We start from the raw sequence: 24,300 nt of genomic DNA on the forward strand, positions 1-24,300 counted from the left end.
CCTAAGTTCAACAGGAAGGAGGTGTCTCACCACCTCCACCCCCTCCCCCCTCCAGGCTTTCCTGTGCTAAAAACAAAGGAAGAAGACTGCATTAGCACTTCCTGTGGGTTCATCCGGGGGGTCCGGGGGTGTGGGGAGGGGCGGTGACTGAGGCCTACCCTACCTGAGACTCCCTGGAGACTGGCCAGCACCCTCCACCTCCCTGGGCCCCCCACTCTGGAGCCCTGGGGCTGCGCAATATTCCCCTGCCCCTCCCTAGGCCTGGGCAAGGTGTAGCCCCTGGACTTCTGCATTCTTAACTGCGGTGGCTGTGCTTCCTTCCCCTGGGTGACCCGCCTGCTCTCCAGTGCCCAGCGCCTCATTAAGGCAACTTCCTCCTACAGGCTGGCCACCATGATGCCCTCAGGGCCGCTGCCCAGGGCCTGCTGGACTTCGTTCATCTCTCTGCTTCTAGTCTGCTGTCTGCTGCCCCCAGGTGAGGCCCAGCAAGCTGGGGAGGGCTGGAGTTGCGGGATTGGTGGCGGAGGGGAAGGAGAACAGAGCACCTCACACCCTGCTGCCCGGGCTGTGCCAACACCACTTCTTAAACTCAGATCGGCCAGGGGGCTCCCCAGTGTCCTCGGGAGAAAGTGGTGGCCTCTTAACACAGCCTTCAGGGCTCCCGGAGAGACACAGTCCCTGCATTTGACTTGTTCTTCTCCCTCTGCACAACACACCCACACACACAAGCACGCATGCATGCATGCATTCCCCCCCTGGTCCATCTGGACCCTCAACCTCTGCGTATGCTCTTCAGTCTGCCAGGGTCACTCTTCCCTTTCACTTGGCTAACGCCTCCTTGACACTTTAAAACTGACCATAGTGGTCCCCTCCTCCAGGAAGTCTTCCTTGACTCACTTCCTCCTAGAGGCTTGATCAGGGCTTCCCCTGGCCTCCCTCCCAGCTCTCCTTGGTTCCTGATCCATCATCTGTCTTCCTCACTAAACTGAAGCACCATGAAGGCAGAGACCATCATATCTCGGCAAGAGGAAGTTTTGAATGGTGGAGCCTGCAAATGGGTGGGTTGGGGGGCACTGGAACCCCCAGGAGAGCTTCCTTCTGTTCCCCCAGGTACCCAAGGGCAGGAGTTGCAGCTGCGAGTGGAGCCGCAGAACCCAGTGGTGCCTGCCGGAGAGTCCCTCTTGGTAAATTGCAGTACAGATTGCCCCAGCGCTGGACTCATCTTCCTGGAGACGTCCCTACTCAAGGAGTCGGTGGGCCGTGGCCTGGGCTGGGCAGCCTTCCAACTCAGCAATGTGACTGGTGACACCCAGCTCCTCTGCTCTGGCTTCTGCAATGGCTCCCAGATGATAGGCTTCTCTAACATCACAGTGTACCGTGAGTGGCTGTGCCTGGAGGTGGAGCTGGCTTCGGGCAGCAGTGGGGCTAGATAACCAATGGTGCAGGGGAGCGGGGCGGGCATGAGGGCCCTGAGTTTGCAGGAATGGACCTGGGCTCTGACCCAGAGCTTGGACCTGAATGTGTGTGTGTGGGTGTGTGTGACAGAGACAGAGACAGAGAGATGCATCTCGACCACATGCCAGGGCAGCAGTTGTGAATTAATTTATTTGGGTCCCGATAAGCATTTTAAATATATCTGAGGAATTCCCTGGCGGTCCAGTGGTTAAGATTCCATGCTTTCACTGCCAAGGGCCTGAATTCAATCCCTGGTCAGGGAACTAAGATCCCACAAGCCATGCAGTGTGGCCAAAAAAAAAAACCAACAACAAAACAATAGACTAGAAAGTAGCAGAGTACATCAGTCATGGTGCTTACTGTTTTGTGAAGCCATAGAAAAGTGTAGTGTACATGTGTAACTGTGCGTATGCTCCTGTGTGCACCAGTGTCTGTATTCGTGTTTGTGTACCTATGTGTGTGTCTGTGAGCTTCTGTATCTGTCATTATCTCTGTGAGACCGTGTGAGCATACTTGTGTGTCTGTATATGTGTCTGTCTGTATGTTTGTGTGTGCCTGTGTGTACGTGTCTCTGGATTTGTGTATATCTCTATGTGTGAATGTCTATATATGTCTGTATGTCGGTATCTGTGTATCTCTGTGTGTGAGCAAGTGTGGATGTCTGTGTCAGTACGTGTCTGTATATGTCTTTGTGTGTATTTCTGTTGTAACATGTACATCTGCATGTGTATATGTTTGCCTATGTGTGTATCTGGGTGTCCCCATCTGTGTGACCGTGAGATGCTTCTGTCCAGTGCTGTGCAAGAGCCTGTTGGTCCTGGTTCACGAGAGTCCATGGTGCTCATCTCTTCCCAGCTCACTGAGTGGCTGATTTCAAGCTACTCAATGTGTCACACTGAGTAGCCTGAAATCAGCCAAAGTATTTACACCACAGAAATTGGCAAATGCTCCATGTTGGGGCTCCCCCACCTCACCCCAGAGAGCCCAGGCATAATCAGCATTGGCCAGCATACCACTGTCCCTCAACCAGAGGTTAAGATGGGGGCCTCCTTGTTAAATATTCTAAAATTACAGTTAGATGTTAAATATTTTCCATAGCGGCCAGTCCGTAGGCCTGTGTGTGACAGCTTGAGATCCAGGCTTGAGAGATGCTCCCCCAAAGGAGGCCCAGGGTTTGGTATGTGTGCCTGTGAGGGCCACTGCAGCTGCAGCTGGGAGAGGACCCAGCCTGGGGCTGTTGAGTCCCCAAGGACTGTGCAGAGCACCCTCAGAGGCTGCCCTAGGCCTTGAGCAGCTGGGACTGATTGGGGAGGGCTAGACCAAGCTGTGGGAAAGGCCAAGACCAGAGTCCAGGCCAGAAGCTGGGAGGAGGGGTCAGGGGAGTTTCTAGACCTGATATCAAGGAGGCAGGTGGACACACAGGTCTGGAGTTTGGGAAAACCCCCGTCTAACCCTGGCTCTGCCCTTTCCTGGCTGTGCGTCCTTGGGCAGATCACCTCATCCTCACCCCTCTAGGCCTCAGTTTCTCTATTCATAAAAGGGAAGAATAATAGAAGAGATTTCACTTGGTTGCTGTGTGAATGAAGGTGGATGACATCTGGAAAGTCTAAGGAAAACTCAAAATAAACAGGAAATTTTATGATTACTATTAACATCATAAGTGGCCATAAACTTTAGTCCCCTTCCTTCCTTCCCCCCCCCCCCCCCCGCCCTTAATGGTGAGGTCCTTGGGAACAGAAAATCTGACTTTTATTTCAGTGCCTGGCAAGGTGTCCGACAAAACAGGAAATAATAATCATGATGCTAATGATAATAGCAAACACTTATACTAGCACATTTCTAAGCCCTGGAGGTTTATTAACTCAAAGTTCACACTTCTGCACTGGGCCACCCTTGACTCCTCGCCACTCCCTAGTGTGGAGGCTGCCAGGCTGGCTGCTAAGTTCCACTCTCCCCTTCATACCCCCCACGCAGGGTTCCCGGAACGCGTGGAGCTGGCCCCCCTGCCCCACTGGCAGCCCGTGGGCGAGAACCTCACCCTGCGCTGCATGGTGTCCGGTGGGGCCCCCCGGGACCACCTCACCGTGGTGCTGCTTCGTGTGGAGGAGGAGCTGGGCCGTCAGCCAGCGGGAGACGGGGAGCCTGCCGAGGTCACGGTCACGGTGCTGGCGAGGAGAGATGACCATGGCGCCAATTTCTCTTGCCGCACGGAGCTGGACCTGCGGTCCCAAGGGCTGGCACTGTTCCAGAACAGCTCGGCCCCCAGGAAGCTCCGAACCTTTGGTGAGGGAAGGGACTGCAGACGGTGGGTGATGAGCGGAGCCAGAGTAAGGGTGCCCTGGCGGCGGGATTCCTGAAAAGGGGGTGGCCTGGACCTCAAGGGCTTTTGGGAAAACATGCCTTTAGCGACGGGTAGCCTCATATGGGAGGCTTGCAGCCATAGGACCTTTGGAGAAGGCTGTGAGTGTGTGTCCTGGGAAGGGGGTGACCCAGGCCGCAAGGTGTCCTGGGAAAGAAGGACCCTGGTTTGTGGGGATGAGTGTCATGGGAAAAGGGGCCTCCACGGCTGTGAGACCTCCTCCTGCTCACTCCCACCCTTCTTTCAAGCCATGCCCATGACCCCCCCGCGCCTCGTCGTCCCCCGGTTCTCGTTGGTGGAAACGTCGTGGCCCGTTGACTGCACCCTGGATGGGCTCTTCCCAGCATCGGAGGCCCAGGTGCAACTGGCGCTGGGGGACCAGATGCTGAATGCCACAGTCGTGAGCCACGATGACACACTCACGGCCACAGCCACAGCGAAAGCAGAGCAGGAGAGCACTCAGGAGATTGTCTGCAACGTGACCTTGGGGGGCGAGAGCCGCGTGACCCGGGAGAACGTGAAGGCCTATAGTAAGAGGGGGCGGAGCCAAAATAGCTCAGGAGGCAAGGGGCGGGGCCTCCATAGCCCAAGGGGGCGTGGCATCGGGCGGAGACTAAACCGGAGAGGAGCGGGACCTAAGTGACCCGAGAAGAAGAGTCTGAGCGCCCCAAACTGGGCGTGGGCTGCAGAGTAGATGAAGGCGTAGCCTGGATACTCCGAGGGGAAGGAGGCGGGTGGGGGCGGGGCTTGACCTAAGGGAGGTGTGTGGTCATCAAACTCCTGGGCAATGCTCCGCCTTTAGGCTTCCAGGGGCCCAACCTGACCCTGAAAGAACCTAACGCCACCGAGGGGACCACAGTAACTGTGACTTGCGCGGCCGGACCCCGAGTCCGGGTCACGCTGGACGGAGTTCCAGCCGCAGCACCGGGACAGCCTGCCCACCTTCAGCTAAACGCCACTGCGAAGGACGACAGGCGCACCTTCTTCTGCAATGCCACCCTCGAGGTGCATGGGGTGATCTTGCACCGTAACAGGAGCGACCAGTTGCGTGTCCTGTGTGCGTAGGTCATTCTGGCCTTTAATCCCTTGCTTCCTTGATTTGGGAAGACTTGTCTCTCCCTTGTCCCATTGTGCCTCGGGTGTGTCGGGTGTATCTAATCATTTGGTGGTCCCACAGACGGCCCCAAGATTGACCGAGCTAAATGTCCCCAGCGCTTGACGTGGAAAGACAGGACTATGCATATCCTGCAGTGCCAGGCCCGGGGCAACCCAAACCCCAAACTACAGTGTCTGCAGGAAGGCTCCAAGTTCAAGGTGCCCGTCGGCATCCCATTCCTCGTCAGGTTAAACTATAGTGGCACTTACAATTGCCAAGCGACAAGCTCACGGGGCACGGACGTTCTGACAGTGATGATGGACGTTCAGGGTGAGCCTAGGCGGGGCGTATTTATTCTAGACGGGCAAGCTTAGGAGGGGCCGAGACGCGTGTATTTATTCCTCGCTTTTCTGCACAGGTCGGAACCCCATCGCCATCACCATTGTCCTGGGGGTGTTAACGATCTTGGGCCTGGTGATATTCGCTGCGGCCTTAGTGTGCGTCTTTGGGGTGCAGAAGCGGCGTGACATCTACCATGTGAGGCAAAGCAGCACCTGGTTGCCCCTCGCGCCTCAACAGCCCGACGAGGCTGTGGCAGTGGAGTTATCCTGAGCATCAGAGTGCCATGATACTGGGCAAAGTGCCGTGATACTGGGCAAAGACGACGGAGGTTTGGCTGCATCCCCGAATTCCGCACTAATAAAGGCTTTAAAATCTGCACACTGTGGCTTGCCATCCCACTGCTCCGCGCGTCCTTTGAGTGACACCTTGATAGCGGAAAAGGGCGGAGCCTGTAGCGCCCAGACGCGGCTTGAACTCTGAGAGGCGGGCGGGGCCTTATCCAATGGGCTGAGAGGTCGGGAAGGAGGCGGGGATTCTCTCGGCCAATCGGCGGACGCGCCCTCGTTGCCGCTCTATGCCGCTCCGCCTCGGCTCGCTGGTCCCAGAAGGCGCCGGGTTTCCCAAGATGGCGGCCGACGTGTCCGTTACTCACCGGCCCCCGCTGAGCCCGGAGGCTGGGGCCGAGGTTGAAGCTGGTGATGTCGCGGAGCGCCGGGCGCCTGAAGAAGAACTGCCGCCGCTAGATCCAGAGGAGATCCGGAAACGCCTGGAACACACCGAGCGCCAGTTCCGTAACCGCCGCAAGATACTGATCCGCGGCCTCCCGGGGGACGTGACCAACCAGGTGTGGGGGGGTGCCCTGTGGGAGCGTGGCGGGAAATACCACCGTGCGCGTGCGCGGGGGGAACCGGGCGACACCAACGCTCTGGCGGGGGGCGTAGGCTGAGTCCAAGCGCGGGATCCACGCGGGGTCGGGAGAGACCAAGAGCGGGATGTGGGGGGTCGGAGATGGAGGATGAAACCAACTTGATTGAGGGGACGTTGTTAGGGGCGACCACAGGCTTGGACGAAACCAAGTGATTGAAGGGGGCGGGGAATGGAAGGGGGCGGGCAGCTTTGGCCACGTTGGGGGATTGTGAATGGGCAGCCAGATTGGGACTGTGGAAACCGGGACGCCAGTTTCTTCCTGCTCTACCATGGAGTGGTGGGACTTCATATCCATAAGTTTCATGGTTGACTAGACTATGCCTTTTCCTAGCAAGCGTTTATTAACTCCTTTTAGAGGTAGATCCGGAAGTTATAGCAGCTTCTGGGGTCTTTTTTCCCCAAAAGCCTCGGGATTAATTTGGAAAAATGGAGTCTCCTCCTGTCCCCATGCCACAGACCTGCAGAAAAGGGGGGGGGGTGTTGTTCCACGTAGCCCCCCCTTGGCTGATCTGGCCAAGGGTGCTCTTCTGTTGGGGCCAAATGGGGCACGACTTCCCAGTGCTCTTTGAACCCAGGAAGATTGCATCTGGTCTGCCCTGCCCATCAGCGATGGAATGGGTTCTTCGTTCCTGCTGTGGAGAATCTCTGGTCTCTGGCCCACCAACACACCTGACATTGGCTCTCTCTGCCCATGGGTGGTCACATGGCTGGTGGGGCCCTAGGAGTGTTGGGAGGAGTGTGACTTGGGGACAGACCTGGGGCAGGCGCCCCTAAGCATAGTCTGGTTTGTTTCTAGAGTCAGCCATCCTCCTAGTGCCCACACCATCTCTCAGCTGGGAACATGCTGTCTCTCCTGCAGGGTGCACAGTGTGTCTGGCACACGCAGAGCCCAGAGCCTCGCCTCCATAGCTGGCTTTCAAGAAGGCAGCCCTGCCAGTAGGAGGGAATGGGGAGGCACGTGAAGCCACACAATGTGGACTTATTAAGTACACAGGGTCCCCAGTCAGGTACCCATGGGTGGCATACCCACTGCTGCCCTGACCAACTGCATGACCTGTGACAATTTTCTTCACCTTTCTGAGCCTCAGTTTCCACATGTACAAAATGGATTTGTTAATACTTGATTTGCAAGGTTGTTGGAAAGAGTCAGTCTTGAAAGCCGAGGTTCAGATGGGTTAAACAACTTCCCTGTGGGTGTACGCAGAGCTGGGACTTGAACTCAGACACACCTGACTCTCTAATAAGAATGTGTTTTGTTGGTTAAAAGCATGGGATCTGCAGCTAACCTCTGAATCCCAGCTCTGCCAGGTATGGCCTCAATGGCCTTGGGCAAGTAGATGCTCTGAGACTCAGTTTCCTCCTTTGTAAAATAGGGATGGTAATTGACCTGCCTTCATAGCTGGTCCACGTGAAGGTGGCACTGGGTTGCTCCCTTCAGCCTTCGGTGATTCCCTGTCCTTTGGCTTCTGTCTCCACAGGAGGTGCACGACCTGCTCGGCGACTATGAGCTCAAGTATTGCTTTGTGGACAAATACAAAGGGACAGGTTTGTGGGACTGCGGGGTGGGCTAGGGGCAGGGGATGACAGCCCCTGAAGCTGGGAGAATCTTGGCCCAGTGTCTCATGAACTTCAGGCCCAACATTCAGCAGTGATGGAGGGGATGTGGACCAGAAGGAAGCCAAGAGAATGGAGGGGCACCAGTTGTTCTGGAGGACTTGCAGGAGAAGATCAGACAGGCGTGGGTGACTGGCCGGCCGGGGGGATGGCTTGGGAATGGGTACCCAGTGCCCAGGTATCTGCTGGGTAGCCTGGAAGAGGAACATCAAGGATGCCCCACGATGGGCGCCCAAGATGAGGGACAGATTGGGGCAACAGTCTGTCCTGCGCTGGACCTAGGGTACATCTCTGCCGAAATGGCAGCCTCCCTCTGGCCTCTCTGCCTCCACGATTTTACTCCCCTGCTTGCCTTCCCCCAGACCGCCAGCTCTGATGTGACTGCAAATCTGATCATACTTGGTCCTAACCCTGATCATTCTTCTCTCTTCTCAAAACCTGTCTGAGGCTCCTCCTGATACTACCTTGCAAGGATGTGCCTCAGCCTCATCGTCTCCTCAGGTTCCTAAGGTTCCAGGCTGTTCCCTCTGCCACTGTTCTTAGCTGTCTCCTCTTCCATCCAGCTGGCGTCAGGCAGCTCCTCACAATGCCCTGAGCGCACCCCACCCCCACCCCATCATAGCACCGACCACCCTAGGCTGTCGCTGCCAGCCCACTCACCTGCCTCCTGCACGTGGTGGTCAGTTCTGTGAGAGCGGGGACAGGTCTTGTCAGCCTTGGCCCCCTACATGGGAGGCTCTCCGTGGGTGTCTGTGCCCACAAGGCTTTGGGCCAGATGTTAAACCAGCCAGAGCCTTTGCCTGTGAACTATAGTATGGTTGAGAAGGAACTGAGGACTGGTGAGCCCTCGAGACCTAGCTGGTGGGCCGGAGTAGTGCTTAAGATCTTGGGCCCTGGAGGCAAATGGACCCGGGTTCTAGTCCTGGTCTGTCCTCACTCTGGCCATAGGCAAGTGATTTACCCTCCTCAGCTTTGGTTTTCTCACCAGCAAATTGGACATGACCTGTTGGAGTTGGCCGTGAAGCCAAACGTATTAAAACACCTGAAAAACTGTGGGTGCCTGGGAGCCGGCCTGCCTGGGTTCAAGTCCAGGCACTTGGGCAGGGCACTGCTCTGGGCCCATTTCATTGCTGGAAAATTAGTGTTTGTGAGGAGTAAGTTATTCCCATTTGACAGACGAGGAAATAGACCTCAAAGCCACTCAGGGGCTAGAGTTGAAACCCAGGCTCCAGTGACCACATGCTTAACCACTACCCTGTGTGTCACCCGAGTTACACATGTAGTTCTTAGGATGGGGCCAGGCTCCCAGTAGGTGAGCGTCACCGTGGGTTGCAAGGAGGTGCTGACTGTTGTTGCTCAAGGCTGGTGACTGTTCCATTCAGGTGCTGCCTGCGATGTCCTGGCTGTTCGGTGTTTTGAGGTCACATGTGGTTTGGAGGGAGGTCGGTGCGGGCGACCATGGGGTGGAGGGGCAGGCCCTCGGGGGCCCCACTGACCCACACTCCCTCCCGCTGCAGCTTTCGTGACCCTGCTGAACGGGGAGCAGGCCGAGGCCGCCATCAGCGCCTTCCACCAGAGCCGCCTGCGGGAGCGCGAGCTGTCGGTGCAGCTGCAGCCCACGGACGCCCTGCTGTGCGTGGCCAACCTGCCCCCCAGCCTCACGCAGCAGCAGTTCGAGGAGCTGGTGCGGCCCTTTGGCAGCCTGGAGCGCTGCTTCCTGGTCTACAGCGAGCGCACCGGCCACTCCAAGGGCTATGGCTTCGCCGAGTACATGAAGAAGGACTCGGCCGCCCGCGCCAAGTCGGACCTGCTGGGCAAGCCGCTGGGCCCACGCACCCTCTACGTGCACTGGACAGATGCCGGGCAGCTGACGCCCTCCCTGCTCCACTCCCGCTGCCTCTGTGTCGACCGCCTGCCGCCTGGCTTCAGTGATGTGGATGCCCTGCGCCGGGCGCTCTCGGCCGTCCACACACCCACCTTCTGCCAGGTGAGCCCTGTGCCCAGTGCGGGGATCTCGGGGAGCAGATGCGAAGCCCAGAGCACCTCAGAGAGGCTCTTTGAGTCACCTGCTCTCTCCAGTCTCCTGGGTCCCATTTCAGTAAGGCAGCAGCGATGCCACTTTGAAGGGGCTTCTTGTTAGAAAGGCCACATGGTGCAGTGCGTGACGGCCCACCGAGGAGCCAGGTGGCTGGGCTTCAGATCCCCGCACACCCTCTGGGGACTTGCTTAACCTCCCCACTGTAAAATGTAGGCGAGGCTACCTTTGTTAAAAAAAAAAAAAAAAATGGCTGTGAGGCCTGCTCACCCTGTGTTCACATCCACTTCTGCGCTCACGCCTCCTGGGTCCCAGGCCCCGGGCCCAGCATCAAGGAGGCTACTCTGGAGGAGCCCACAGTCCATTTAAGCCTTGAGGTCAAGAAGTTGGACGTGGCCAGATCCCAGCCCTGCTCTGTGGCAAGTCACTCACTCTCTGAGTCTTGGTTTCCCTTCTCCATAAGAAGGGGTTCAATACTCATGCATTGGTTTAGCAAAACAATCCCTGGTTCATTCTGGTCTCACTTTTTGGGCCCTTCTGTGAGGGTGTCTAGCCCCATGACAGGCGCGGTGGGGCGAGAATAGGCCAGACCCAGCTCTTGGAGAGCTTCCAGGTGGTCGTGCCCACAGACCCCCAGGGTGGACATTCCTTCAGCACTCACTGGGCTTACCTGCAACCCCTCCATCCTGTAACAGCCTGGAGAGGCAGGTGTCATCCGCTTCTTCAGGTGGGGACACTGAGGCATGGAGAGGTCAGTTGACATGCCCCAGGACATACAGCCAGGGTGTGGCAGAGCCAGCGTTGGAACCCCAGGCCACCCTGCAGGAGGCTGGTACTGGGCTCAGACCCCAGCTCTGTGGCCTTGGGTGTTGGTGCTGGGGAATTGGCGTTGGTAGGAGCCCCTCTCTTTGCTCACTGCTGCCTCTGCCGTGCACCTACTGTGTGCCAGGCCCTGGATGGGACTCAGGACACAGATGACATATACATATAGCTTAGCAGCCACCTCTTCTCGTGTGGAGATTGTAGGGCTGTGGCCAACTACAGGTTCTCTCTCTGGGCCTTGCTTTCCCCATCTCAAAATGGGTCTGGCCGTGCTCTGTGACTAGGTTATTGCAAACGGCTACTGACGCATTCCTCCACTTAGGCATTCACCAGATGTCTGTTGAGCACCTGCTGAGTCCCAGGCCTTGAGGAGACCGCCTCCGAGGAGCCCAGTCATGCTGGGCATCCTGGTTGAACGGTCAGGATGCTCATCCTGATTGAACGGTCCCCTATTTAGGAACCTTGTGGCCTTGATTGCTCTTTGACTCCTTTCTCTATTTGTCTGATGAGACGAGCGTGACTGTGAGAAGAAGCACATCCAGGCCTTGGTGCCGGGCCTGGCCAGGGGTGAAGGTGAAGTGCTCTCTGGAGGTGGGCTGAAGGCCTGAGCCTGCTCTGCCTGGGCACTCAGAGTGGGCACTGGGCCCACGCCCACAGCCTCCCCGCCCCTGCTGAGCACACTGTTGAATCCCCACTGCTACCCTGCCAGGTGGGTCTAGTGTGGGCCCATCTTACAGATGAGGAAACTGAGGGCCATGGACGGGCACGTGCAGTGGCTTCCGCAGGCTGGCCTGCCAGTAAGCGGTGGGCTGGGAGCCAAGATCAGGCAGCTGACCCTGGGGCCCCCGCTCTCAACTGGGTGCCCCCGCCTCCCACAACGGGAGTTTGCTGCCCATGTGGGGGGTGTTTTATTTTTGACATAATCAAGAGAAGATCGTGAAGGAAAGCCCACAGCAACTCAGTCCAGTTCACTTTGCCAGTTATCCACAGGCCAACTGACGTATCTTTTTATATATGTATATATAATTTTTATTTATGTATTTACTGCCGTGCAGCATGTGGGATCCTAGTTCCCTGACCAGGGATCGAATCCATGCCCCCTGGAGAGGAAGCACGGAGCCGCAACTGCTGGACCACAGGGAAGTCCCTGTGTATCTTAATTGCTTCATTTTATTGCAGAGTTGCTTAAAAATGTTTGAATGCTATGGATGTGTATAAAACAGGTGTCCCAAGACCCTGGGGTGTTATAAAAAGCCTTTTCAACTTGATTCGTTTCTATGAATGGGCAGTCCAGGCCCATTTTGAAATTTAGCATGTCCACAAGGGCCCTGCAGTGAAGACTTCCTCCTGGCTCCGCAGGGTCTTTTCCTACAACCCCTTCTCAGAGCAGTTTGTGTGTGTCCTTCCAGTGAGATTTTATTATGCATTTCAAATGGATATGTATATATGCTCCTGCATTCCCCTTTTCTTGACTCAAATATTGCCATGCCTGCATTGGTTTGACTTTATCTTGGGCGTCTTTCCATGTTCAGAAATGAGAGCTTTCTCATTTCTCCTGTAGCTGCGCCATATTCCATTTTATGGACTCTGTGCTATGTCCTACTGGCGGGCAGTGCGTTGCCCCAAAGCACACTGCAGTCATCCGTGCGGCATTCTGGACCCAAGAGGAACAGCACTGGTTCTCAGGACAGCCATTGCCACGCCAAGGTGCCCAGTCCTGTTGAGGGCTTCTGCCTGGCCTTGTCTGACCCCAGCTCCAGCTCTGTGGCCTGGGCAAGGGACTGCCCCTCTCTGAGCCTCAGTTACTTCACCTGCAAAGTGGGAGTGCTGAAACAGCGCCCGTGGCACCTGGCCCAAGGGCGCGCAGGGCCCAGCTGAGTGCTCTCACAGTATCTGCTCGCCCTGGGACAGCCCCGGCCCACAATTCCAGCGCCTACAACACCCTGAAAACCAAGAGTTTTGTTCCGACTTGGGCAGGCTCACTGGGCAGCAAAGCCTGAGTTGAACTGACGTGGGGTCGTCTGTGGCCTTTGTCTTTGCATCTTGCTGCCGGGCTATTCACAAGCTTGATTTCCAGGGCGCCTCAGAACCCACTGCGGGTGACTGATACATAATACAGGGTGTGTGCGGCACCCTCCTTTCTCATCTCCCAAACAGCCTCAATCCTGGAACATATCTGGCCCCAGGGTCTGGAGAGGGGGCTGTGGGCCGGAAGTATCAAATGACTGCATCAAGGGGGGTGAAGGGGCCTCTCTGGCCTGCTCGTGACCACATCCCTGTTCCCGCCACTCACTGGCTGTGTGACTCCACCCTCCGGCCCAGCACCACCAGCCTCAAACCCAAGCTTGGTGGCCACCTGCCTCACCACCAGGCTGTGTGCCCTTCCCAGCCCCACCTGCATCCTCGGCCTGAGGTCTGTGGCAGGGCTGCACTTCCGAGCCACCTGCTTCTTCTGCTGGCCCCTCCTCTTTGAGCCCTGCAGCATGTGCTCGGGAATCCCAGGCAAAGTCCCAAAGTGGCACTGGAGCAAGGCCTGGGGGAGTTGACCCATATGGAGTGGGTCGTGGCTCTGCTCTCCCACCAACAGTATGACCTTGGGCACGCTGACCTCTCTGAGCCTCAGTTGCCCGCTCTGAAAAATGGGCAGAATGTAGCATCCTGGGGCCATTCAGAAGATTCGATGAGCTAACGCTGAAACCAGGCACAGGACAGTACAGGGCCCCGAGTCCATCCTCTCTGGGGGTCACTGTCATCAGGATCCTCATCTGGTCGCCGTTGTCACTTCACATGATGGTGGTCACTGCCACCCAGGTGCTTATGACTGCCTCTGCCCCCACCCCCCAGCTGGCGTACGGCCAGGACGGGCAGCTGAAGGGCTTCGCCGTGCTGGAGTACGAGACGGCGGAGATGGCGGAAGAGGCACAGCAGCGGGCAGACGGCCTGGCCCTGGGGGGCAGCCACCTGCGCGTCTCCTTCTGCGCCCCTGGGCCCCCTGGCCGCAGCATGCTGGCTGCGCTCATTGCTGCCCAGGCCACGGTGAGCGTGTGCCAGAGGGAGGGTGCCCCAGAGGGTGGAGATGGGGGAGCCAGGGGACCAGGCGGGCACCCTCTGTGGCCAGGCAGGACCCTGAGCTGCTCCTCTGTTCCTTTCTGCAGGCCCTCAATCGGGGCAAAGGGCTCCTGCCCGAGCCCAGCATCCTGCAGCTGCTCAGCAACCTGGGGCCCTCCGCTTCCCTCCAGCTGCTGCTCAACCCCCTGCTCCACGGCGGCACAGGTGGCAAGCAGGGTAAGGCAAGCAGGGGCCAAGCGCTCTCAGAACCGGGCACCTCCCGCAACCGTTCCCAGCCGAGCTTCCAGTGACATGAGCCCATGCGCAGGGGCTGGGATGAGAGTGATGCTGCCCCGAGGGAGCTGGTGCCCTGAGCCCCTTGCAGGGGAGGCAGGGTGGTGGAGGGAGGAACCGTCACCTCCTGGGGGGAACTCATCTCCCAGGCCCTTTTCTTTGGTTGTCAGTTGCCCTCTGGCAGCTTCAGTTTCCTGCTCTCCACAGTCCTGGGTCTGTGTTTAATTGATGGGGGGGTTCCACCCGGGGCCCACCTCCCATTTTCTGGGTCTCCCCATAGGCCTCCTGGGCGCACCCCCGGCCATGCCGCTGCTCAACGGGCCCGCCCTGTCCACAGCGCTGCTGCATCTCGCCCTGCAGACCCAGAGTCAGAAGGTAACGGCCGGCCGTGGGCCACGGGCTCCCTCCTCACTCACATCCCGCAGCCCCTCGTCATTCCGTTTCCAACACCGCTTGCACCCACCAACGGGTGGTTCACCATCAGTGGGGCTGTGGACCATTAGACTGTGGCCCTGGGGCCCATTATGGGCCCCGGCCTGTCGCAGGTGCTCAGGACTCAGGAAGTGACTCAGTCAAAGCTGAGGCTGCACAGGGGAGTAGAGGGGCCTCTCATCCCCACCCCCTCAACACACACACACACACACACAGACACACACACACACACACACACACACACACACTCACTCACTCACTCACTTTCTCTCTCACTGCCCTGTGTGGTTTGATTCACTGGGGCCAAGTCAGTGGTGCAGATGTGTCTGATGGTAACTGACAGAAGGTAAGGTTGTGTGTGGGCTTGGGCCGTGTGTGGCTAAGAGTGACTGAATCCACATGTGGCTGTCACACGCCAGCCATGTGCCTGAAGTCGACGTGGTGGTGTGCGTGTTAAGACGCTGTGCTTCCGTGATAATCAGCAAGCGGGCTGGGTGTGAGATGGTGGGTGCCAAAGAAGGACTGTCACAGTGTAGATATTTCACAGTAATTGACAGTGTGGGTGACAGGCTCTGATCCGCTGCGCATGGTCCGTGTTCCCTGGGTCTCCCCAGCACCTTGGGCAAGCCCTGGCATGCAGGAGGCCTCGGTCACCATCGGCTGGGTGGGTGATGCCCAGGCTATCACAGACATTGGGAGATACTCGGTGTGTCTGCCTGTGATTGGCTGTGGGCTGGAGTCTCGGTGTGCTGGGCATTGTGACCCACTGCCCTCATCTCCAGCTGATTGTGCTCTGTCCCTAGAAACCCGGGATCCTGGGAGACTCTCCCCTAGGCACCCTCCAGTCTGGGGCCCAGCCGGCCAGCCCCCTCCTCGGGGAGCTGTCTGCAGGTAATGCAGACCCTGCTCCTTCCCATCTCTGTGGGCCCCACCCCACTTCCCCTTCCTGGGCCCCTTTCCTCACTGGGCGTGGTAAATTCCCAGCTGTGCAGCTTTGGGCAAGTGACCTAACCCCTCTGGGTCTCAGTGTCCTCGCCTGTCAGTTGAGTGTGTGGGTGCGCACCTCCCTGGGGAGCCATGAACATCTGGGAGTTGATGCACTTTGAGGGCCCTGCTCAGTGTCCAGCACATAGTCGCCCCCCGGCTGCTAGCCCTGGTCCAAGCGGAGGCTGTAGGACCCTGGGAGGAGGTGGTCTGTGTGGTCGGGCTGCTGACACCCTCCTCCTTCTCTCTGTAGGAGGGGGCCTGCCCCCGGAGCTGCCGTCCCGGCGAGGGAAGCCACCACCCCTGCTGCCGCCACTGCTTGGCCCCTCTGGGGGTGACCGGGAACCCATGGGCCTGGGTCCCCCAGCACCCCAACTCACTCCACCCCCTGCTCCTGTGGGGCTTCGAGGCACTGGTCTCAGAGGCCTGCAGAAGGACAGTGGGCCTTTGCCAACGGCCACTGGGGTAAGGCCCTGCCTGCACCCAGCACCATTGCAGCCCCCTGCCTTGCGAGGGCCCCCCTGCCAGGGGCCCTCGTGAACCCGGCCCTCCTGCCACAGGTCTCGCTGCTGGGGGAGCCTCCCAAGGACTTCCGGATCCCCCTGAATCCCTACCTGAACCTACACAGCCTGCTCCCAGCCAGCAATCTGGCGGGTAAGGAGGCCCGGGGCTGGGGAGGCGCTGGGAGAAGCCGCCGCCCAGCTGAGGGCCCCCTGCCTAACCCCCCAGCCCCTGGAGGTGGTGGCAGCAGCAAAGCTTTCCAGCTCAAGTCCCGCCTGCTCAGCCCCCTCACCAGCGCCCGCCTGCCCCCCGATCCAGGGCTGCCCGACAGCTATGGCTTCGACTACCCCTCAGTAAGTACCTGGCCGCCCTGGGGGCAGCCCTCCCAAAGGCCGGCTGCTGTGGCCCTTTGTCCCTTGGGAGCAAGTCACTCTCCAAACCGACATTTCTCTAGTACTGATTGTGACAGGCCAAGCGTTAGGGAGACAGCGGGGAACGTGCTGGACACAGTCCCTGCCCTTAAGTCTCTTGTCTGTTTGTCTCGGCGCATCATCAAACCCTGCTTCCTGTCAGTCAGTTTTTCTCTCCCGAGAGGCCTGCAGCCACACTTCTGCTTCTCCTTAGAGACAGGGCTCAGCCTCCGCTCTGTCTCTCTGTCCTCCCCCTCCTCCCCTCTGTGATTCATGTCTCTGTCCCTGGAGAGCTGCTCTTTCTATGATTCCGACTTCCTCTAGGCCAGACGTTGCAGGCTGGCCACCTGTGTTGTGTTTGGCCCACAGTGGGTTTTTTAAAAAATAACCGAAACAAATGCCAGTGCCAACATAAAAAAACCACAGGAGTTCACACAACCTGGATGCCCTGCTTGCCTTGAGAACTCCAAAGCCCTGGCTCCATTGGGGCCACACACTCTCACAGCCCTCTGGGGTCCAGGTACAGTCACCCCCCTGGGACTGGGTACCTATTCTGTCTCATTGCCCCACCCTGCTGGCTGAGTTTGCCCCCATACACTAGAGTTTGCCCTCTCCTGGAGGGGGCTGACTTCCCCGGTGACAGCTGTGCCGTGGAATTGAATCAAGGGTGAGGTTGGTTACAGACCCCAACCCAACGTGCTTCTCCCACTTTCACTCAGGATGTGGGACCTCGGCGGCTCTTCTCCCACCCACGGGAGCCAACCCTCGGGCCTCATGGACTCAGCCGACACAAAGTAAGAGCTGCCCTGTCCATCCTACCTCCTGGGTGTATCAGTTAGCTTTTGCTGCATAACAAGCAATTCCACCACTTTGTGACTTAGAACAGCAAATATTTTATTATTTTTTCACCATTCTGTGGGGTGGTGGGTGGGCAGTTCTTTGCAGTCACCTGGCAGTTCAGCTGGGGCTCAGCAGTCCATGGTGGCTTCCTTCATATAACTGGCAGTCAGTAGGCTGGGGAAGAGCCTCGGCTATAGTGATTTATCTGCTCCACATGGAGCTCATCCTCCAGCAGGCCCCCCTGTGCTCATGCATGTGGTTCCCTGGAGGAGGGTTCCCCAGAGGAGGAAGGGAGGGCAGGCCCCTCTGCTGGCATTGTCACACCACTGTCGTATTGTCCAAAGCCCAGAGTTGTTTGGGGGACAGAAGGGGTGATACTGCAATGATCCGTCTTACTCAGCCAGCCCCCTTTCTGCAGATGTCCCCCCCACCCAGTGGCTTTGGCGAGCGGGGTGGCGGAGGTGGCAGTGGGCCCCTCTCCCACTTCTATTCGGGCTCACCCACTTCCTACTTCACCAGCGGCCTGCAGGCTGGCCTCAAGCAGAGCCACCTTAACAAGGTGAGGAGCCTCCCTGACTGAGCACAGGTCCCCAGGGACAGCCAGGATGCACGGGGCCCTGTGACCTTCAGCGCCAAGGCCAGGGTGGTGGCAGGGGTCAGTTTTGCTCAGGGCCGAGCTGAAACAAGCCATTCTCCCTGAGCCTGTGTGTCTTGTACCCAGTATTGCCCAGGCTTCTTGGCCTCTCACTTCCTCCCCCGGCAGTCCAGGGTGTGGGTGGTATAGCCTCAATCCACAGATGAAGAAACTGAGGCCCAGAGAGATGAAGTAATCTGACCCCAGTCTCATAGCTAGTAAGTGGCAGCAGCAAGATTTGAACCTGAAACCCTTGCCTCTGCTCTGGGGGCTGCTTGCTTTCCCATCCCACATCTCTCCCATTTCTCCCAGGCGGTCGGCTCCTCCCCACTGGGCTCTGGAGAAGGGCTCCTGGGCCTCGGCCCTGGGCCCAATGGCCACAGCCACTTGCTGAAGGTACGGGCGAGGGGTGGGGACACTCAGCTGGGGAGTGGTGGCCCCTGGGTGGCCCCTGACCCGCCACCCCTTCCCCTCTGTCTCCAGACCCCACTGGGTGGCCAGAAACGCAGCTTCGCCCACCTGCTGCCCTCACCCGAGCCTAGCCCAGAAGGCAGCTATGTGGGCCAGCACTCCCAGGGCCTTGGAGGCCACTACGCAGATTCCTACCTGAAGCGCAAGAGGATTTTCTAAGGGGCCGGTGCTGGAGATGCTCAAGGGCCTGCACCAAATCGCTTTTGGGTTTTCTGGTGTTTTGTCTTGTGTTATTTTTCTTTTTTTTTTTTCTTTTCGGTAATAGAAAAATTTCTGAAAGACTTTGCTGACCAACCAGCAGGAGCCCAAGGAATGTAGGGGCGTCTGGGAGCCACTCTGCACCTCTGGCCTGCTCCCAGTGTGGAAACCCTGCAGCCTTAAGAGGGAGAGGCCATGGCCTGCTCTCTCTCCCCACCCCTGTGTCCGCCTGTGTTCGTCTCTCTGGGAGTTCTCTCCTGCCTCGTCGCTCCTGTATCTTGGCCTTTCGAGTGCCTTGGAGGTTTCCCTGACCTCCCGTGAGGATCAGAGACTGTCCCCCTTTTTTAACTTTGACAGCTGACTTTGGTTTCCTTTTCTAATTTTTATTATTTTTTAAACAATCCAGGACGACCCCCAGCTCTGATTCCTTCAAGGCCCAGCGTGTCTGGGCCTCCATTCCACACTTTTCGGTTTGAGATGGCTCAGCCCTTTTTTCTGTTTCCCACAACTGCTGCAGGCATGGCTGTCTCCTGCCCCTGCCTGCCCTCTCTGAGCTGTACTCCAGGTCCGGGTCCCCCACCCCCTACCACAGCCCCCTCGCCTTCTGATGCCTTAAAAGCCAGGCTCCAGGCCCCAGGCCCCGCTGGCCAGAGCCTCTCAGATGCTGAGCTCCGGAAGCTTGACTCAGGACCAAATGGCTCTGGCCTGGGGATTGGGCCCCTCTACCCGCAGTCCCCCATCGTGGGGACAGTAGAAGGCCAAAGCCTTGGTCTTGGCAAACCAGTCCCACCAGCCCTCCTGCTCAGGCTTAGGTGCAGGGCTGGGCTTTCTCTGCCAGCTTAAATTGGTCCCCCTGCTGTCTGTCTGTCAGGCATTGTGCATCTCACTGAGCCTCTGCTGTCTCCTCCATGTTGAAGATGAGCTCTGCCTCTTCATCCCCAGGCCAGATCACCCGGAGCTGGCCTCCCTTTGGCCCAGTGTTAGAAAATTCAACAACATGCCAATAAGCTCTGCCCCTGCCCACCAGCAGGACATGTCAGCCTGAGGTGATCCTGGGCCCTGGTCCTGGCCGGCTGGGCCACCAGCTTCCCTCCCCTGACTCTGGGGGTCCACATCCACTCCGGGCCGGGGGGGTGTCCTCTCCCCAGTCTTCTCACACAGACCTTTGCTGAATTAAAGTTTGTAAGTAAATGGTTTTAAAGAAAGCAGACCTGGCTGGTTCTTGGGATAACAGTGGGCCTGGTGGGAGGTCTGGGAAAGCCCTGCAGGTCTTGGTGCAGCCGAGCCTGCCCGGCTCCTCACTCTGGCAAGCCTCCTCCTGGACTCACTTCTGTCGCACGCCCCCACGCAAAAATGTCGGCGCTTATGTTCGGGCAATTACGGGCCCATCTCTCTCGCGTGCGCCACGGCGCATACTTAGTCTCTGGGTCACATGATGCCTGTCATGGCCGCCTCCGTGGCCTGGGGAGGCGTGAATGCTGGGTTCCTGCTACGGGCGGCCAGGGGTGCCTGGTGGTGCCGACCCGGGGGCTTTTGGGGGTCCGGGGAGGCGGCGGCGGCGGCGCCTGCGACAGCCAAGAAGTTCCGGGCGACAGGTACCTGGGGCGCTCCGGACGGGCAGCGTTAACCTATTGGACGCCGGCCGGGCGCGGCATGGCTGCTCACCCAACCGTGTTTTCTAGGCTCGCGCCCGGCGGGGGAGGAAGAAGCCGGCGGCCCCGAGCGGCCCGGGGACGTGTGAGTGTGGGGGCCAGGTCCCCCATTACTAATTTCACGAGGTTTCTCCGGTCCTCACCTTGCCCTACAGCCTCATCCCTGGGTCCCCCTTCTGTATCACCCTAATCCCCTGTCCATCAAGCCCCAAACGCGACTCCCTAATCCTAGATTACACCTGGTCCCTGTGCCCATCATCCAGTTCGTCATCTGCACCCCGATCTGTCCTCAGGGTGAACGTGGTGTTCGTAGACCGGTCAGGCCAACGGATTCCGGTGAGCGGCAGAGTCGGGGACAATGTTCTCTACCTGGCCCAGCGCCATGGGGTGGATCTGGAAGGTGGGAGCCGGGCACAGGGAACTGGGGAGGCCCGTATTCATTCGTTAAAAAAACCCCATAAGTCAGATATGGTTCTCCACTACTTAACCCTGCATGGCTTCCCACCAAACATGGCTAAACTTCAGACTCCTCACCACAGTCTCATTCCCTGCCTCTTAACCTTCATTCATTCAGCAGTTATTTATTGAGCATTTGCTAGAGGTTACTAAAACTCCTGCCCTCCAGGAGCTTGTATTCTCTTCCTTTTTCCTCCCTCTCTTCTAGCCACACTGGCTTTCTTGCTCTTCTTCAAACAGCCCAGTTCATGCCTGCCTCAAGGCCTTCGCATTTGCCGTTCCATCAGAAGTGCTTTCCCACCAGATCTTCTGGCTCCTTCTCATCCTTCAGGTCCCGATGTAAATGTCATCTTCCTGACAGTCTTGTCCCCCTCGGTCCAACTAAAGTCCCCATGCCCCGATAACTGTCATCTCAGTGTGTTTTATTCTCTGCGTAGCACTTCTCATTGTTTTGTTTCCTTCTTTGTCATCTCTCCCCAGAATCAGATCAGAAACCCTGTTTGCCTTGTTCACACTTATTTGTTGCCTGTCATGGTATTTAGATGTAACAGGTATTAAATCAGTATTTGTTAGAGGAAATACAATAATAGCAGACATTACTTTAAGCCTGTTAACACATATTAACTGATTGAATCTATTCCGTGAAAACTTTATGCAGGAGGGGAGAATATTATCCTATCTTATAGGTGAGGAAACTGAGCCTTAGGTTGAGCAGACCTGGTCCAAGTTCAAGTAAGTGGCAAAACTAGATTCAAGCAAACCCAGCCTATTTTAGCCACTAATCTGTGCTGCTCTTCTATGAATATTGAACACTTACTGTGTGCCAGGTAGCAATGTAAAAAACAGATAAGGCCCGTGTCATTTCACACCAATTTCAACCTAATAGGGACAATAATCCCATGCATAAACATGTAATATCATGAGCAACTGGGAAGAGCAGTCTTTTAAAAAGTGTACAGGGGGCTTCCCTGGTGGCACAGTGGTTGGGGGTCCGCCTGCCGATGCAGGGGATGGGGGTTCGTGCCCCGGTCTGGGAGGATCCCACATGCCGCGGAGCGGCTGGGCCTGTGAGCCATGGCCGCTGGGCCTGCGCGTCCAGAGCCTGTGCTCTGCAATGGGAGAGGCCACAGCAGTGAGAGGCCCGCGTACCGCAAAAGCAAAAACAAAAACAAAAACAAACAAAAAGTGTACAGGGTTAGCTGTTGGGTATATGTAATAGGGAGCTGATTTAATCATTAGATGGGGAGAGTTGTAGGAATGTGTGTGTGGGGCGTGGGGGTCATAGCAAACCTACCTAAAGTTCTGTTCTGGAATCCAGTGATTGGCAGTTCATGACAGAGATTAGAACATGAATTTTCAAGGCAAGTGGGCTGTGTTCAGATTTTGCTGTTGCCAACTGTGTGACCGTGAGCAAGGTCCTTAGCATCTCTCGGCCTCATCTATAAAATGGGATAATTTAGTTCCTATCTCACCAGATTGCTGTGAGGATTAAACAGATCTCATGTGTAGTGTGTAGTACCTGGTATATAGTTGGTGTGCAGTGAGTAGTTGGGACGATTACATTAGATAATCTGTCTCATGGGGTAAGGACGCTAACGAGTTGGGAAAGAGGGCTGAGGAAGAGATGCCTGGGAACTACTGGCAGTTTCGAGGCCCAGACAGTTTCTTCCCCAGAGACTGGAAGGGTGGGCAAATTAGTCACCGTAGCCCACAGGGATGGTCTGCTGGTTCAGGAGGCTGCCTTGCAGCACCACCCTTATTGTCCGACATGTCCGGAAGAGAAAAGAGAATTCTGTCCCGTTCACTTATAACAAGTATCTCTCGAGCATCTACAACCTGCCAGGCTCAGTGCTGAGTACAGAGAGAAGAGGGCAGGTTGACAGAGCACAGGTAAACCCAGAAATTATGATGGTAATTTCACACTGTGATAAATACTGTCCAGAAATTATTTAAGAGATAACGAGGGTCAGGGGAAGGACAAGAAATGGGGCACTTGGAGGACAGTTGAGTCCCCAAAGACAACAAGGTCGTAGCCATGGAAGGAGTGGAGAGAAGAGCATTCCAGATCAAGAGTATGGAAGATGCAGAGGTCCGGTGGTGGGGATGAGCTTGGCATGGAGGAGTTGAGTGAGGTGGCCGGTGTGGCTGAAGTGGGTGAGTGTGGGGGTGGGAGCATCTCAAGGACTGAGTGGAGGGGTTTGGGTTTTATTCTAGCTATAAAAACCCTTTGGGGGGGAAAAAAGAAAAAAACCTTTGGAAGGCTTTAGGCCAGGAGGAACATTATTTCGGAGCACAGTTCCCAGCGATCAATCAGAAGGTTGGGAATGTGTCCAGGGGCAAGCAGGAAATCCCAGACTCCCCATCTTCCAACCCTTATTCCCTAACCCCTTCCCCTGCTGCAGCATTAGATGCTGAGTGAGCTGGTCCCTCCTTCAGCAGCAGCAGGGAAGCCCAGCACAGTGGCAGGGTCGCAGCGAGGGCCCACAGGCTACAGGAAACCTGCCTGGCCTGTCCCCTCTCAGCTACACTGAAGTCAGGTCCACGCTCATTAACGACTCCAGGTATCCAGCCTGGTCCTCAGCCTGCTGGGGAGTTTGGGGGAAACCCCGGGCGTCCTTTTGCAAAAACTATGTGCAGGTCAGGAACAGCCAGCTAAGTCAACGACAGGGTGGGTGGAGGGTGCCCACAGTGGGCGTGCAGGCCCGGGAGGGAGAAATGAGGGTCGAGTGGTGAAACGAAGGGATTCTTGGGAATTCCCTGGTGGTCCAGCAGTTAAGACTTGGCTCTCACTGCCGTGGACCTGGGTTTGATCCCTGGTCGGGGAAATAAGATCCCCAATCCATGTGGTGTGGCCAAAAAAAAAAAAATAATAATAATAATAATAAAGAAACAAAGGGATTCTCCTTTATGTCCTTCACTGAATGGCACCTGCCTGACCACTCCCCTTACCAATGCTCCCTCACTTGCTGTCCCCAGGAGCCTGTGAAGCCTCCCTGGCGTGCTCCACCTGCCACGTGTATGTGAGCGAGGACCACCTGGACCTTCTGCCTCCTCCTGACGAGAGGTGAGCAGGGGGGCCCCTCCCAGCTCTGAGCTGCAGGGCTTGGTTGCTGAGCCTTGGCGTTCCGGGTGTCCAGAGTTCCACCCCGTCAGTAGCAGAGGGCAGCCCCAGCTTTTCTCCCTGCTCCTGCTGCTGGCAGGAGAGCTTCCTTTCTGGCCACTCCCCCAGACCCATTAATAATCGCTGCCCCCCTTGCTCCAGGGAGGACGACATGCTGGACATGGCCCCCCTCCTCCAAGAGAACTCCCGGCTGGGCTGCCAGATTGTGCTGACACCTGAGCTGGAAGGGGCTGAATTCACCCTGCCCAAGATCACCAGGAACTTCTACGTGGACGGCCACGTCCCCAAGCCCCACTGACTCAGGCAGCTGGATGGTCCCAGACACTCACGGCCCCAGGGCCAGGACTGGAGGAATAGCCAAGTTGCCAGCCCCGCCCAGAGCACGGGACAGGCCCGGGAGAGATGGCGGAAGCAACCGGAAGGCCAGAACGCGTGCTTCAGAGAGATCCCGCGTCCAGGCTCTGGTGGGGACAGGGCCCCTGTTGGGTCAGCCTCCCCCAAACCCCTGAAAATGGGGGTGTGGACAGGGGTGGAACCTAATCGGAGAGATAATAAAACCGGCTCACAGACTTCCGGCATCTTGAGTGTCTTTGCGGGGGGTGCGGGTGG

At 57.3% G+C, this 24,300-nt stretch overlaps 3 protein-coding genes across 7 annotated transcripts; all 3 read left to right on the plus strand.

Moving 5' to 3' along the window:
• Positions 1-224: 224 nt before the first annotated feature.
• Positions 225-5,536, plus strand: ICAM3 (intercellular adhesion molecule 3). Its single transcript, XM_079915583.1, has 7 exons — positions 225-475; positions 1,111-1,377; positions 3,430-3,738; positions 4,063-4,344; positions 4,617-4,871; positions 4,992-5,240; positions 5,329-5,536. The coding sequence occupies exons 1-7, from the start codon at positions 394-396 to the stop codon at positions 5,520-5,522; spliced, it is 1,638 nt and encodes a 545-aa protein (XP_079771709.1). The 5' UTR covers positions 225-393; the 3' UTR covers positions 5,523-5,536.
• A 269-nt stretch (positions 5,537-5,805) lies between these two features.
• On the plus strand, positions 5,806-18,426 carry RAVER1 (ribonucleoprotein, PTB binding 1). 4 transcript variants are annotated; one of them, XM_079915555.1, is made up of 14 exons: positions 5,806-6,096; positions 7,658-7,724; positions 9,311-9,780; positions 13,495-13,686; positions 13,806-13,935; positions 14,273-14,367; positions 15,228-15,315; positions 15,662-15,873; positions 15,969-16,062; positions 16,138-16,262; positions 17,039-17,113; positions 17,578-17,718; positions 18,106-18,189; positions 18,277-18,426. In XM_079915555.1, exons 1-14 carry the CDS (start codon positions 5,827-5,829, stop codon positions 18,421-18,423), a joined length of 2,190 nt encoding a protein of 729 aa, XP_079771681.1. In that variant the 5' UTR covers positions 5,806-5,826; the 3' UTR covers positions 18,424-18,426. The 4 variants fall into 4 exon arrangements, with proteins under 4 accessions (XP_079771681.1, XP_079771680.1, XP_079771679.1 ...); XM_079915554.1 differs by having other exon boundaries at positions 15,969-16,262; XM_079915553.1 differs by having other exon boundaries at positions 18,106-18,426.
• A 1,319-nt stretch (positions 18,427-19,745) lies between these two features.
• On the plus strand, positions 19,746-24,253 carry FDX2 (ferredoxin 2). 2 transcript variants are annotated; one of them, XM_079915643.1, is made up of 5 exons: positions 19,746-20,057; positions 20,145-20,199; positions 20,408-20,450; positions 23,547-23,634; positions 23,833-24,253. In XM_079915643.1, the coding sequence occupies exons 1-5, from the start codon at positions 19,816-19,818 to the stop codon at positions 23,987-23,989; spliced, it is 585 nt and encodes a 194-aa protein (XP_079771769.1). In that variant the 5' UTR covers positions 19,746-19,815; the 3' UTR covers positions 23,990-24,253. The 2 variants fall into 2 exon arrangements, with proteins under 2 accessions (XP_079771769.1, XP_079771770.1); XM_079915644.1 differs by having other exon boundaries at positions 19,811-20,057; positions 20,408-20,514.
• The last annotated feature ends 47 nt before the right edge of the window (positions 24,254-24,300 follow it).

Source organism: Stenella coeruleoalba, assembly GCF_951394435.1.
Source record: "Stenella coeruleoalba genome assembly, chromosome: 3".
Taxonomy (NCBI): domain Eukaryota; kingdom Metazoa; phylum Chordata; class Mammalia; order Artiodactyla; family Delphinidae; genus Stenella; species Stenella coeruleoalba.